Consider the following 16860-nt stretch of genomic DNA (forward strand, 5'->3'; position numbering starts at 1 on the left):
GCCTTGCTTTTTCTTTGACTATTTGTGTTTATTGTATTGCTTGTTCCTTGACTATTTGCATCTATTGTATTGCTGCTAGACCCTCAACCTAGAGTTGACCTTAATACATGCATGTAATCAAAATGGTATAAAAGCTAGAGGAGGAGGGGGAATGGGACAGGCGGTTCTAGGGAAGTGAAATGGGGAAAGGGGATGACATGTGTATTGTAAATAAATAAAATATCCAATAAAAAACTATCAATGGGTTTACCCAATTTTCAAACAATTCAAGATTTGAGGATGCTGAAAATCTCACAATTCTAGAGAATTCTACTGAACTCTGGTTCAGTGTTGTTTGTTTTATTTATTGTATTATGAATAAATGTGCATTATGTGAAAAAATATTTATTTATTCACTTTATATTCCCACTGTAGTTCCCCCATTTTCTTTCAGTACTCCCTCATGTAAGTCCTCTCCCCATTCCACATTCCACTTCTCAAAAGAGAAGCTTGAGGGTGTCATTTGTACAATGAAAACTACAGCGAAAACTTACAGAGAGGTGTAATGAATACTGTTAGGAGCATATTTTTAATATTATTATGAACCAAATGTAATGAAAATGTTTGACTTTATTTGAGGGCAAATCTTGAAACAAGGAAGCAGAATTTTTGCAGTTAGAAAATAGTTTGCCAGTGTTAATGAGCAACAATTACATGAAAACATTGAGGTTCCACATTCAAGTCTTCCATTGATTATGGCAACTGCATGAAAAATGCCCTGCCTGTCACTGATTTTAGATTGAAAATCTAACACTCTGGTAGAAAACTATTTATCTTCTCATCATTTCCATTCCAGACACAACAAGATAACATGACTTCTCTCTAATCCTGGAGATAAAAGATATAAGTTGTATATTCTAACTGGATGATATTTTGAGTGGGTGGTACTTATTCTGACAAGTGTGTTGGAAGTGACAGGGCCATTAGCCTGGGCTTTTCAAGCCTGTTGGAGCTCAGATGATGGCACTATTTGCTAGAATGTGGGACATGTTGCTGCAAGATTTTGTGTTTGGTCTGTTGAGTTTTGATCTCTTCTTCAGGAACTGCAATGTTTATTCCATGCCATTTATGTTGAAAGACTCTAACTTGCTCTTTGGTTTTCAGGTGATCACTGTTAGAGGTTTGGTACACATTTCAGAAGATACTTTGAATTTCTGAATAATGTCATTATTGTTTGTTAGTGTATGGATATATTTCTAATTTTATTGGCGAGGGAGAGGGGGAGGGAGTCACAAGAAAGTAATAATATTCAGACTATATGGTATTTTTTTCTCCTTTTGCTTGTTTTCTTGGGCAATTTTATCAGCAATACTTAATACCTTCATTCTTTGATATACACCACAATATAATCTGAAGGTTTTATAGCTTCAGAAAATAGCACTACTAACTGAGAAATAATTCAAAGCATGAGCATCTAGCCCAGAATGTTCAAGCCTGGCACCTAAAAGCTTTGGTTAAGGATAGGAGACCTGAGAGAGCTTAAGTTAGGAAGCTAATGGGAAGCAATGACTCAACCCAGTAGCAAATACATATATCTACAATGTACTAGCAGACACCTTGTCCCAGCTTGAGAAGCTCTCGAAAGTGAGGGTATATTTCTGAGAAAACTTCCATCTATCTTCTAATTTTTTTCTGTCTTCAGAATCATAGGACTTTACTCATTGCTTTTAACTATTATCAGCTATCATATATTTCTGATCTTTTTTTTCTTCTAGGTCACTGAGTAAGAAAACAGGTTTCACTCCATTTACTCCTATTCCCTTTCCTTTCCCAGAAGGCAAGGCAAAACTTTCTGTTGTTAAATATCCTCTGTACTTCATGAGCTTGTAGCAAAAAGAGATGTAATAAAAATAGTAGCCCAGTCAACCTTTTCATTGTTGCTTTTGTGTCTCAGGAAATCTCATGGTAGTATATATTTATATTTTCCTTTTAGGCATTAGGGTGCATAGTACACCAAAGAAAAACCACTCATGTTATAAAGGAGTTTAATACTTGCAGGGTATTTACAAAATGCCTCTACAGCAGTTAACATATTCTTAAATATTAATGGGATCAGATGGTAGTGAAGTAAAAAGGAAACATGAGCGTGTGGATATTTATCTTCTCACTTTTCCTCATGGTCAACTTTTGTATAGCATACTTTGCTTGAAACATATATATATATATATATATATATATATATATATATATATATATGAAAGGAAGAAGATTCTATGTTTATGTTAATCATCCCCAGGAACTACTGTGATAAGCAAGAAAAACATCTGAGAAAGAAATGGAGATTCAACTTAGTCATTATGAGGAAGGAAGAGAAATTGCAGGGATGTCACTCACCTTAAGAATGAACATGTGGTAGCTGAACAGAATTCAGTGCACATTCACTTACATTTTGCTAAATTCTATTCTGAATTTGAATGTGCTTATATGGGTTATTTTCTAATTGGCTGTTTTAAAATTTGCTTATTTATCTTATGCCTACTTAATACATACTAGAATTTCTTTATAAGAGAGAATCCACAAAATGTTGCTTATTCAATGATATAGTTATATTAATATATATATATATATATTACTATAGATAATAAGTAAATCATAAATATATGACTTAAAAATTTATTAAAGCTATTACACTTGATCATTCCTATATAATTAAAATATTCAGTAAAATATACTGCACACAGAGATTGTTAAACATTACCTGAAGCCGTTATGTTCAGTAAATGCTGTAAGGCTTCAGAGAGTCCTGAACTTCTTCTAGATGTCCTATGAAATGGTGTTGGAGCTACCTTCGTGCTTTCCAAGGATTTTTCTAGAAAAATTTAGAGTGTTATGCATCATATTTGTAGTACCTTTTAATAGCCACATAAATTAGTTGTAAATAAAAATAAAATTAAAGAACTGTAGATAATTAAAAGTAAAATATTTTAGCATAATTAACTCAATTAAGAATATAAAGCTATACACTGCAGAGGAAAGCTTTAGGGGATTGTAAGATACTATTTCTATGATATCTAAGCTTTTCAGAAACAAAGAGCATTTTTCTAGGGCTGTGGTTCTAAAGAAGTTAGAGAATAATGGTTAAGAATTATGGTGGGCTTTTTTTTTTTTTTTTTTTTTTAAGAACTGTAGTTGCTGCAGTCAGATATCTTGGGAACAGGGTAGTACTCCATTGTTATTGGGGAGCTATGCAGGCTCTGTTTAAACTCAGTTGATCATAAAACAAAACATTCATGAACTGAACTAAAGAAGGATGGGGATAGATGAGGATGTGAGTGGAGTAAAGGAACATAGGGGTGAGAATAACCATACGTGTGTGTGTGTGTGTTTAAAATTGTCAAAGAAGAAATTTAATTAATAAAAATTCTTCACAGAATTTAGAAAGTATATTTAAACAACTTAAATGTCTTTCATGACTGCCCTCTGAAAGGCCCAACAAGCAGCTGAAAAGCCAGATGCAGATATTTCCACCCAACCAATGGACAGAAGCTGGTGACCCCTGTGGTTGAATTAGGGAAAAGCTGGAAGAAGCTGAGGAGGAAGGCGGCCCTATAGGAAGACCAGCAGTCTCAACTAACCTGGACCCCCGGGGATCTCTCAGACACTGAACCACCAACCAGCTAGCATACACCAGCTTATAGAAGGACCCCAACACATATACAGCAGAGGACTGCCAGATCTGGACTCAGTCAGAGAAGATGCACATAACCCTTGAGAGACTTGGGTCCCAGTGAGTTGGGGTGGGGTGGGAACATCCTCTTGGACACTGGGTTGGAGGGAGGTGTGGGATGTAGAACAGTTAGAGGGTGGACCAGGAGGGGTATAAAGTCTGGACTATAAAATGTGGGGAGCCAACAGAAGGTGGCTATCATCCTTGCAGCCATCTTGAGCCATATACCCTGACAAGAGATTTGATTACATTAGCCTACAACAGCTGAGCATACTCTGATAACATCTTGCTTTAGATACCCAGGACCTTCCCTTGGGTGTGTGAGACTTAAAGGTGTGATTTAGAGCCAGACTTAAAGGCGTGTCTTAGAGATCAGATTTAGAGACAAGGCCTAAGGGCATGACTTAAAGGTGTGACTTAAAGGCGTGGCTTAGAAGTAAGACATATAAAAGGCAAGAGGCATTCAGAAGAGTTCAGTACAAGTTAGAGTACAACTTGGAACTAGGAATTAGGTTAGAGAGTACAACTTGGAGTACAATTTGGAACTAGGAATTAGGTTAGAGAGTACAACTTGGAGTATAACTTGGAGTAGGAATTAGGCATTGAGGAAGAAAACACTTGGACTAGAGAACTCGGAAGATTATTAGGTATTAGGCACTAGGCACTTGGCACTTGGAGGAAGAACTTGGATTTAGACATTAGGCACTTAGCACTTGGAAGAAGTAACTTGGAACTTGGAGGCACTAGGGACTAGGAACTAGGGACTAGGAACTCAAGACTTGGGACTTGGAAAGAAGAAGAGAGACTGAAGAATAAACGGGACTGAATCACACTCTGTCTGGTCTCCATTCTTCAAGTCCATCCTCACTCTCTCTCTTGCTGAACCCTGACCTGCTAACCAGAGCAGCTTGGGGCAGTGCAGGCTCTAACAATTTAGTACCCAAGGCTTTTGGCCGTGCAGGTTCCAACATTGACAGAACGGTCCAAGGGTAGAGCAGTTCTCAACATTTTTGGCCCCCAAGTGTGGAGCAGCTCGGGCCAAAACAATAAAATAGATTAAAGAATTTTTTTAAAAAGAATCTTAGATAAGGCATATATATATATATATATATATATATATATATATATATATATGCCAACCAGCTGTGCAGCTGTGGGGCATTCCTTTAATTCTAGCACTTAGGAGGCAGAGGCAGGCAGGTCTTCAGCATATTTTACAGAGTAACACAGAGCTACACAGAAAAACTCTTTCTTAGAAAACCAAAACTAAAACCAGAATAGAAAAGAAAAAAAAAAAAAAGAAAGGAAAAGAGAAGAGAAGAGAAAAGGAGAGAAAAAGAGAAAAGAAGAAAGAAAAAGAAACTTTCCTAGGTAGTGGTGGTACATGCCTTTGATCCTGGCACCTGGGAGGCTGTGGAAGGCAGTGGAAGGCAGATCTCTGAGTTTGAGGCCAGCCTGGTCTCCAAACAGGTCCAGGACAGCCAGGACTACATAGAGAAACCCTGTCTACAAACTAACAGTATTTTTAACCCTTAAGGCTAAGAGAATATCCTAGAAGAAGGGGTAGAAAGAATGAATGTAAGAGCCAAAGGATGGGGAAGAGTGATATGAAATGCTGTCTTTTGGACATGACATGACCATTGTACTGAAAACATGTCTTTTAATAAATTTCATCTCTGTTTAAAAAGAAAAAGAGAGAAAAACCAAAGTGATATGATGCTGGACATTAAACTCAGTATGTCAGATAAAATGCTCCTATGAGACAGCCATTGTAGGACTACCCTGATCCTGAGGCCCCCAGCTTCAGGGATTGAGCAAGGCAGTAAGCAGCAATCATTGTTTCTGCCTTGAGTTTCTGTCCTGACTTCCCGCAATAACAAATTGTGATCTGGAAGTGTAAGCCAAATAAAGCCTTTCCTCTTTTAATGTCCGTTTTGTCTTGGTGCTTATGAAACAACAGAAGAGACAAGAGCAGCATTAAAGTATCAGAGTGGAAACACAAAACTAGAAAAGCCAATATTAAAATTTCATGTGGAGGCACAAAGACTCCACGTGACCAAAGGAATCTTGACCAAAAGAACAATGCTGCAAGCCAGAGGGGGAACATTGAAGTCCTAGCACATAGGAGATGGAAGGAAGAAAGATGAGTAATTCAAGGCTGATCTTGGCTACAGTATCTGTGATCTACACAGATTATGTGAGATCTTGTCTCAAAAACCAAAACAATTCTGCTCAAATCCCATATGACAATAGCATTAAAAAACAAACCAAAAGGAGATAACTGCACAAAATGGACTTAAAAAAGGTAATTAGAAGCTATTGCAATAAAACCAATTATGGTTTGTCATTAAAATAAACAAACTAACAGAAAAATATATGCCAAGGAATAACTCCACACATACACAGTTAGAAATGCTAAGAATATATGTAGATACATTTACTGGTGGCAACAGCCATTAAAATCCAATGTCCTTTAGTGGCTGAATAAAACATTCTAAGCCATGAAATGGATGTTACACTGTCAACAGAAAGAACAAATAAAAGCTATTTCATTTTTAGGCACCAAGGGAGTTCCCTCATGACACAGTTAAATAAAAAAAATAAAGTGCAAAAAGGATGAATGAAAAAGCATACTTCTGAACTGTTTTAGGCTACTAGACCTTGTTGTCTTTGTGTATCCTCTCTTACCTTTACTGGTGAAGGGTGACAGATTGATTACTTTTGTTGAAAATTTCATTGATTTGTAGTACTTGTCACTCATATTTCTTTGAGGTTTGGTTTCATCTAAAACAAAGTTTGAAAAGGACATTTGCATAACAGTTCTGGGTATTTACAAACTATACCCCAAACTCTGTATACTTGCCTGTAATTTTTCATTCATAATTTTCTTTCTTATATTTTATCAAATGTTCACTATCTATTACTTCAATTTCTACAATGACTTTCATCATTTTCTCTTTCTTGTCTTTATGTTATGTCCTGTGATAATATCTTTCTTAATTTGAGCCTTTACCCACTCCCATTATACTCATTTCTGCATTAGATATGTAGGTAGACAGTTTGAAGATCAATTTTAGAGAGAAAAAAAGCTTTGTGCATAAGCTTCTGAATCTCACAGCTCAAACACAACCAATAATTGTTAGACTTAGTTGTCATAGTCACACTGTCATAAAGTAAGATATGCAATTATAGGACAGGAAACAGAACCAGGCCTGTGGTTTAGGCTAGTAACATCAGAAAATTAGGAGGCTGAAGCAGGAGGGTCACAAATTCAAGCATAGGCTTCAGAGAAAGTTAATGAATGCCTGGACAACTTAGCAAGACCCTGTGTTAAACACACATAATGGGGAGGGGGAGGAAGGAAGAGGAAGAGGGGGCAGTTATAAGAATCATATACTTTAATTCTTGGCTAGATATCAAATTAAAGTTGGAAGTTAAGAGATTCAGTAAGGTCACAGTGATAGACCACTGAGAGGATAAATTGTTGACAATTTCAGAAGTCATAGCTTAGGCTGTCAATCATTTGTTAGGTATGGGGAAAAGCTGAGGAAAATGTGTAACTCAATAAAAATAGAAACCCTGTACATTTATGCTTATTATGTATATAATCTTCATGGAACTATCCATGCACAATTATTTGTATGAAGATTCTTTGATATAGTTTGATATTGTAAGTTAAATGTAATTTTGTATGTAGTTGGCTTAGAAATCTACCCCAAGTGATGTAATCTTCATATATAACATTTAAATATATTCTTTTAAATATTGATATGATGTAAAATTATTAAATAATAAAATTTAAAGACCAAAAACAAAAGAAAAGCATTTAATTGAAAGACTTTTGTAAGAAAGAGGTATGTGGCAATTTCTTTTTATTAAAACTATGATTTCATGAAATAGCAAAAAGGGAAAATAGGATATAGGAAATTCAGTAATTAGTAAAAAACAAAACAAAATAAAAAGCTGTGATAAATTTTTTAGAAAAATACTTGCATAAAGCATCCTTATATAGATTCTATCACTGCATATGATATCTGAGAAACTAGAAAATGAGGACTAGAGAGTGTAGAAAGGACTCTGTATGTTGTGTTATTAACATGCATCTTTGCTGTGCTCTGAATATTTGTGTTCCCCATCTGCATATTGACAGGAGTCACCTTGTGATGGCACTGGTCTTTATTTGGTCAGGAGGGCTGTTAGTATTGTCCCAAGAGACCCCTGAGCTCTGCTAGTTCCTTCCAACACTTGAGGACACAGCAAGAGATATATTTCTGAATCAAGAAGTAGAACTCCCATGAGAAATATGTTTCTGTGATATATAGACTATTCAGCTTAAGATAATAAATCTTTGTACATCTTCTGAATTTTAAAATATTTGATTAGAGTAAATAAAAGCTTCACAGTATACAATTTCTTCTAAGCAACCATTTATCTTACATAGTAATGTATTTTCTTTACCTTGATTATCCATGAATGACTTTATCAGGCTCTTACCTAGAATAATAGTATCTTTGTTTGCAGATGAACTCAAACCTAAAACAAATGTTAAAAAGTTACCCAATGACACTATGATATTATATATACATATTACCCCTCAAGTTCTGTGTGCTGATTTCTATTTGTAATGCTTTTTCTATATACTATATAGAATGCTCACTTGTCTGTTACTCCAATTTCTATGAAGTATCTTGATGTGTTACCATCTTTGCTTTTGTTCTGTGTATCCTATAATGGCATCTACTATTAATTTTGATACTTGGTCATTAGCCTATTTCCAACTGTTTCTTCTTCCTAATTTCCAACTTTTAATTTGGAATGGTTTTATTATACTCTAACCACTGACAAATGAATACATATAAATTGATCAGAAATATGGTTGTAACAAAGATGAAATATGAAATATCTCCACAGGTTCATGTGCTTGAACACTTGGTTCCTAGTTGGTGTTGTTGTAAAGGCTTTGAAATCTTTAGGATGTGGAGGCTTATGGGGTTAAATGAGTCCCAAAGATTGGACCTTGAGGTTGGGCCAGACCTACTTCTCTGTTCATTCTCTGCTTCTTGAATGCAGACACAATGTGCTCAATAGCCTCCCACTCTTACTGCTATTCCTTTATTGCCATGGTGTAATGTCTCTCCTTGAACTGTAAGCCAAAATAAACCCCATTTTTGCAAATTGATTTGTTGGGTATTTTCAGCAGCAACCAAATAAAGAACTAATGGAACAGACAAGTATTTTAAATTAACTTGATTTAAATGAGAACATTTTCTTGCTGTGTCTAAGGTTGCCACCCAAAATTATAAGGATGTAATTAGTAAGCTACATTAAAAGTAACCATATCTAAACAAAAATGACTCCTTAAACCCAGATTTTCAGGGCAAAACAACAACAACAAAAAAGCAAGTTTGAATACTTACTTTAAATAATTTTAATTTTCAATTCTAGCCTTCTCCCAGTTGTAAGCTGATTGAGTAAAGAGTCCCTACTTGATTTATGTTTAATAATACATGGAAAGACAGCATTCACATTCAAAGAAACCATGCCTTGCCATTAAACTTTAATTCCAGCACATGCTTATATGCTGGCATGGGATAATTATATGGTCAACTTCAGACTCCGCAGGAAGTCTCACAGTGGTCCCTCTCTGCGGAGCAAGACCCACTTTGTCCTCATGTCCTTACAAGGAGGCAGGCATGGCAAGTCTCTAAAGACACTAATCAGAATCAACTCTGAAAAATGGTTCATAGATGCAGACTTCATAAACTCAAAGACCAGTGTGTTCAACACCATTCAGGACAATGATCTGTAACTAATAGAGCCCAGTGGAAGAAATCTTTTATTAACTTAATCTTGTAAAAGGATCTAGCAGTGAAGGGTTTGTATGTTGTAGTCCTCTTTTCAGCACACTCATCAGCAAGAGGCCCTGATTCCTCAAGCTCAACACAATGCTTTAATCTAAGCTAGAAATGGAAAGTGAATTGAATAGCAATCAGAAGGATTTCTCCCAGACACTCTAAGACTGATATGGGTTTGAATGGGTTAGTTTCTAATTGGCACAGTTTTACTATTCATATTATTTATTTTATTCCTACTTCTAATACATCCTAGGACTTCTTTATAAGAGAGAATCAACAAAAGTGTTGCTTATGCAATGACAATTATTGTTACTATAGAGTAATAAGTAAGTCATAAATATATGACTTGAAAAATTATTCTTACCATGTTGATCTTTCAGCTTTCCAAGCAGTTTTATGCCTTTAACAAAATAAATATTCTTATCTAAAGACAGAAAGAACATTTTAGAATACTCTGTAAAGGAAAAATTAATGTACAAGTTTTGTTTTTCCCTTGACATTCCCAACTCTGTTGATACCATGTTTCATGAACATTATAGTGAAGATTAATTTTTAATGTTTAACCAAACTGGATTTAGAATCACCTAGGAGACATGCCTCTGAATATATCAGTGAGCATGTTTTCAGAGAGGATTAACTGAGAGAAGAAAAGGTGGACAGCACCAGCCCATATATGAAAACAAGACTCCTTTGTGTTATACCTCTCAACATTTCTGCACTATTGTTTAACAAAATACGACTTCATATTACAGATGCTGTTCTAAAATCATAATTATTTGTTTATGTCATGCTATGCCTGTGAAAAAAGTTGAAAGAAGAGAGGAGAAGGTATATATTTGCAATATTTGTTACATTAACCCTTTTGGTTAAATTGCCCAGGTTCTTTGCTTTTGTTTCTGTGAATCTGAGTTAGCAACTGGTATCATTTTCTTATATGAATACATACATCATCACTCTCACTCATCTCCTTCATGCCGCATTAGGAAATGTGCTCTATTTCTTTCTTTAAGCTTTATATTAGCATATATTATTTTTGCAAAATAATGATGTGTTTCACTATTGTTATTGTTTTATGCTGCCTCAAATCATTAACATAAAAGAAATGCAACGTGAACATACATACTTGCTTTATTAATTATTGTGATGGTTTGTATAAGTTTTTTTCTTTTTCTTTTTTTCTTTTTCTTTTATATTTTATTTACATTTCAGAAGTCATCTCCTTTCCCCATTTTCCCTCCCTAGAAAACCCCTATCCAATGCCCCTTTTTCTTTCTGCTTTTATACAATTTTTAAAAATGTTAATCAAAGGCTTTATAAGTTTGGTAATGCTCAATCAGAAGTGTAACCCAATACCCAACCTAGATATATAAACCATCTTTGACTGATGGAGACATGTGAACATCTGCCTCCATGCCCCCCTCTCTTTCTCTCTCTTTCTCTCTCTTTCTCTCTCTCTCATCACCTAGCTTTTCCTTTCCTTCATCTTCTCCTCTCCTTACTCCATCTCTTCCTCTCTGTACTCCTTCCCCCTTAGCTCCTCCTACATATGACCCTTCCTGTTAAAATAAAACTTTTCTCTCAAAATACAATTAGAGCATAATTATTTCTAATTGTACCAGTGAGGTACAAGATAGTCCTAATACCCAGTCCATCATTTTGTTGATTAACCAGAATGGTTTGTATAAGTTTAGGTTTGAAGAGTGGCACTATTAGGAGGTGTGGCCTTGTTGGAACAGGTATGTCATTGTGGGAATGGGCTTTAATACCCCAGCCCTAGCTCTCTGGAAGTCAGTATTCTGCTAGCAGCCTTCAGGTGAAGATGTAGAATTCTCAGCTCTGCCTACACCGTGCCTTCCTGGATGCTGCCATGTTCCCACCTTGATAATGGACTGAACCTCTGGTGTGTAAGCCAGCCTCAATTAAATATTGTCCTTATAAGAGTTGCCTTGATCATGGTGTCTGTTCACAGCAGTTAAACCTAACTAAGACAGTTATGTTCTATTTATGTAGATACTAATTAATGTATGAGGACCCTGAGTCTCACCCAGAAGAACCTTCTCAAAATTTCTTTGAAGCAGTATGTCTAACAACACACTATCTAAAACTTTACTTTGTTAATATTTCATCTTCAATACTATGGCTCACTGTGAGATTTCTGGGTGAATTCCTTCTTCTAGTGTTTTGAATGTATATGGTCAATGTTTTTTGGGATTCATAATTTCGGATAATCTCAGGGTCTGTCCTTTTAATGAAGAGTTACATATTCTGTCTCCAAAATTTGTCTTTCAACATTTGTAACATGGTGGTTCTGGCTATGGATTTCATGGTGCTTATTTCTTTATGGTCTATTATGTTTGATTAATAGCCATCAAACATTTTAAAAATCAATTATTATTTCTTTAACTATCTCCTTGCTCTTTTTCTGATCCTGTTCATTTTCATATTTTCCCATTGCAACTTAAAAAAAAAACCTTTTGCTTATATTTTAAAAGCCACTATTGAGACAATTTGATTAGGTTCTTTTTTTTTTTTTTTAATCAATGTTATGTATCTTTCCAGTCCTTTTGGAATCATGTGCCTTGATTGGTAAATTCTATATGATGAGACATTGTCATGAACTTCAATAAGTCACATCTGAAACCCTAAGTGCCAATAAGATTTTGTTTGGAGCTAAAGTCTCTGAGAAGATCACTAAAACTCAATGAGTTCACAAAGTGCTTTATTAGAAACTACCTATGTACTGGTACTCCTCTCCCACTAGTACCCCATTTTATAGAGTTACTGTTTGAGTGGATCAGTTCTAACCCTAGTAACATTAGCTCATGAACCTAATTAGCTAGTGGCAGAACCCAAGTTCCAGTTAGGAGGGAATTTGTGGATAGGTGATGTCCTGTAAGGTAAGATAATGGCTAGTGCCATCAACTTGAAATAATCTAAAATCACCTGGGAGATGGTCTTATGGCAATGTTTTTGCTGATTATCTTGTCTGAGTTAATTGAAATAGAAAGACCTGAGTACTGTGGGCCAAAGTGTTCCTGAGTTCAGGAAACCTTGACTATCCAAGAGTAAAAGAAGCCAGCTAAATACTAGCATGCATGCATTTATTGTTGCTCTCTTCTGACTAAGAATGCCATGTGACCAGTTGCTTCAAGTTCTTGCTGCCTTGATCTTCCTGCCCTAATGGGTTGTACTTGAACATGTGACACAAAATGAGGCCTTTCTCCCTAAGTTACTTTTGTCACATCAATAGGAAAAGAAACTATGATAGTTGGTAACTTATGGGTACAACATTTAAGTTTAGAGGAGCTAATAAACATTCATATTAAACTTGAAAAAAGCCTGTTCTTACCTTGGTTACTTTGTGATTCTGTTTTCACTGGCTCTCTTGAACTGGATGTTGCAGGCATCTTTTTTGTGTCTGTGCCAATCTCTGTAAAATTAAAACAGATTTGTAAAATCTTCAAAAAGACAAGCTATAACCTCTTGTTCTCTGGTTGTTTGCATTTATGTACAGTGAAACTTATTTAATATTTTATTAAATATTAATAATTAGAAGCTGGAGATAAAGCTCCATAGTTAAAAATTCTTTGCTGCCTTTTGTAGAGGACTGATGTTTTGTTCTCAATCATCCATGTTGGGCAGCTCACAACTGTCTTTAATTCTAGCTCCAGAGGATCTTCTGGCTTCCACAGGTACTTGAACAATTTGTAAACTGTGACATTTTTTAAAATAAAAATATTCAGATCAGTAGTACTAAAATAAAACATATACAAACAAATTTGCAGTATATATTAATTACATAAAACAACAGACTTTGTTGGGGTTCACACTAGCCCCACGTTGGGGCGGCCAAAAAATGTTGCGGCCCAAGCAAAATGTTGAGGCCTGGGCTGACCCACATTTGGGCGGCCACTGTATCCCAACCCAAGCTGCCGCTCCGGTCCGTGGGTCGGGGTTCAGCAAGAGCGAGAATGAGGACGGATTCGAAGAATGCAGACCAGACAGAGTGTAATTCAATCCTGTTTATTCTTCAGTCTAAGTCCTAAGTCTTGAGTTCCTAGTGCCTAGTCCCTAGCTCCTAGTCCCTCCAAGTTCCAAGTTACTTCTTCCAAGTTCTCTTCCAAGTGCCTGCTACCTGCTACCTAATGCCTAATTCCTACTCCAAGTTGTATTCCAAGTTGTACTCTCTGAAGTGTCTCCTTCTCTCTTCTGTGTCTCCCTAATGTCTGATTCTCTACTGTCTGCCTCTGCCTTTTATATGTCTTATTTCTAAGCCACGCCTCTAAGTTACACCTTTAATCATGCCCTTAGGTCTTGTCTCTAAAATCTGATCTCTACACTTCTAAGTCATACTCTTAAGTCACACACCTTTAATCTCACACACGTTTAATCTCACACACCTTTAATCTCAAGGTATTCAAACCAAGATTATCGGAGTGTGCTCAGCTGTTGTAGGCTATTGTAATCCAAGTCACATGTCAGGGTATATGGCTCAAGATGGCTGCAAAGCTGATTGCCGTTTTCTGCTAAAAGTCGGCCCCCTACAAGACTTCACTACGATACTTTCATGTATACATCCAACGTTTTGATCATATTCTCTCATTACCCTTTCTATACTCCCTCATGCACTATGTCTTTTGCACTTAATTTTTAGTGATTTGCACTTTTTCTTATATTTAGAAATGAGTATCTAGGTGTAGTAAAAAAAAAAAAAAAAAAAAAACCTAAAGTGAAACATCAAAAGAATTTGTACTTCGAATGAGGCAGTTAAAAACATCAACTGGGTGGCCTATCATGCCTAAAACTTTTTGTGTAAAAGCTAATTGTAGAAGGATACATATGGGAAGTTGAAAATGTTTCCTGATCCTGACACAGAGTGTTGATCTTGCTTGGAAGAACTTACCTGCACTATAGACATTTTTATTAGTGTACATTAATGTAAAGAGTGAAGGGATTCATAGTGGGAATTCTTTGTTCAAGTACACATGTACTTAGATTATATTAACCTCCATGATTCTTTTCTGTCCCTTTGCCCCTGTCCTCTTCCTTTCCCCAAAGAATAGAGGAGACATCTAGTGAAAGAACTGCTGAGGACCTCTTTTTATGATATCTGTGAGCCAGTGTTGCACCTCACAGATTAAATGCGCCTTACTACCTAAGCTGGACATAGAAAGTAATGTGAATACCACTATACACACTTGCTTTAGTAATATCCTATGCTCACTAAAACTGTGATAGATTTGATACAAAATTTCATAAATGGATGAATTCTAAATGAAATGCTATCTAGCTAACTTTCAATTTTCAATAAATACCTGGAGAGTGTGCATGCAGACCTTTGTCCATGCCACAATAATATAAGTATTGTTATTAAATGTGTACATTAATGAAAAATGATGAGAAGTCTTGAACTTAAAAAGTTTTCTTACCAAGTTCACTTCTTAATACATGTGTGGCCTCTTTCAACTTTTCTGGGTCAGTCTCTGTGGAAACAATGGATTTCAAAGCAATTATAAGATAGATGTAAGATGTGAGTGTATATTTGATACTAACTTAGACTTTGTTATTGATGACCTCTAGACTGTCACATCACTGAGCATTAGTACAGGCAGATTTGTGAGCAAGCATATATACCTCTATGCAATGAATCACAGGATCTCTGTTCTAAAACCACACATCTAAGTAATAATGTAATTCTTATAAAAACATATGCCTCATAGTTCTTTAACTAGTATTTTCCATATCTCTTGTAAAAGATGCTACCAGACTTACCAAAATGAGATTTATAGATGAAAAGTGGTGATCTAGATTGATGACAACTGAATACAAAAGTAAGTGTTAAACCCTATAGGCAACTTTAGGAGCCACTTCAGATTTGTGCTCCTACACACATACAAGAAGAAATGTTCATATATGGCTCTGTTCTGATTTACACTATTGTTTTACACATTGCACATATAAGTAGCTTCAAGTAAGTTTCTGCCTTTTAAAGAAAAATGACTTAAAGTATACACAGCATTTGTGTTCTATAATAACCTTTGTTATTGACATTCTGGATCTAGGCATTTCTGGATCTAGAAGTTACCTTCTGTGTCATCATTTTCTTACTCCTGGGTATCCCACCTGCTCACACTTGTCTGTGGGATATGGCTGTACTGCAATGAGTTATATGCCTTTAGTTATAAACCTAGCGATGTATTGCATATTTGTGTTGTACGCAGTTTCTGTTTCAAGCAATTAAGGCAAAAAAGGAGATGACACGTACACTTGTGTACACCTTTGTAGTTAGAAAATCACTTTCATTCTCTTTTTATGTATAAGAGTTCAGATAACTGACCTGCTGATACTACTATCTTTGTTTTTTAAATATTTCCAGAAGTTTCTTTGCTATTTTTTTTCAAAAATCCAGTATGTTAGTAATGATTTCTCTTGCTATTTATTTGAAGATTTTTATTTAAAAATTTATTAGCATCTATGTATTTATTATTAATTTTTAAACTTTTTATTGATTTTCTGTGAGTTTTGCACTATATATTCCAATCCCATTCATCTCCACATTTCTTAGTATCCACTCTCTGACCTTGGAATCTCCCTATGCAAAAGAAAATAAAAATATATATATATAAAACAAAACATAAAAATGTTTCATTGTGGAAGCTGTAGTATGTCACAGTGTATCTATCCGACAGTATACCCTTTTGTCCACACATCTTTTCTTGCAAACAGTATATTTTTATTATGATGTTTTCATTCAAGTATATGATGTGATTTGAACATTTTCACCTCCATTATCATCTCTGTTAGTCTGCTTCTGCTTTCTAATGTCCCATATACTTTAATGTCACATATACATATGTGCACTTGAAATTCCAAATCTGAGAGAAAACATGTAGCATTTATCTTTCTGCATGTAGGCTATTTTTTAAACATAACCATCTATTGCTATGAAATTGTAGAATTTCAGTGTCCTTTTTTTTCAGTGAGTAAAAGTTCCTTGTGTGAATGTATCACTTTTTTATCTGCTGATAGAGTATCTTGAGTTCTGTGAGTATTACTTTAATAAACAGGAATGTACAACTGATCTCTGTGGCACTCTGAGTTAGGTAGATTCCTTCAAGTTTATAACAAGAGTGATATAGCCTGGTTATATTATGATTCTAGTTTATTTTTTTTAAGGATCATTCATACCCTCCAGTTTATGTTCATTTTCCTGTTTGTGAACTGTACATTACATTTTTCCTTTTAATGGTTGGCTTATATTTTGGAAGGTTTTTTGAGTTGTTTATATATACTAGATAT

At 35.4% G+C, this 16860-nt stretch overlaps 1 protein-coding gene across 2 annotated transcripts in view; it reads right to left on the bottom strand.

Annotated features, from left to right (window-relative positions):
- Positions 1 to 16860, bottom strand: part of Ccdc7 (coiled-coil domain containing 7) — a 297148-nt gene that overhangs the window by 79895 nt on the left and 200393 nt on the right. For both annotated transcript variants that reach the window (XM_076916072.1, XM_076916071.1), the window contains exons 36-41: positions 14991 to 15044; positions 12911 to 12991; positions 9926 to 9985; positions 8201 to 8239; positions 6395 to 6490; positions 2738 to 2848 (exon numbers count right to left, since the gene is read on the bottom strand). In XM_076916072.1, the coding sequence (XP_076772187.1) occupies positions 2738 to 2848; positions 6395 to 6490; positions 8201 to 8239; positions 9926 to 9985; positions 12911 to 12991; positions 14991 to 15044 (441 nt within the window). The remainder of the gene's footprint in view (positions 1 to 2737; positions 2849 to 6394; positions 6491 to 8200; positions 8240 to 9925; positions 9986 to 12910; positions 12992 to 14990; positions 15045 to 16860) is intronic.

Source organism: Arvicanthis niloticus, chromosome 18 (assembly GCF_011762505.2).
Source record: "Arvicanthis niloticus isolate mArvNil1 chromosome 18, mArvNil1.pat.X, whole genome shotgun sequence".
In the NCBI taxonomy this organism is placed as follows: domain Eukaryota; kingdom Metazoa; phylum Chordata; class Mammalia; order Rodentia; family Muridae; genus Arvicanthis; species Arvicanthis niloticus.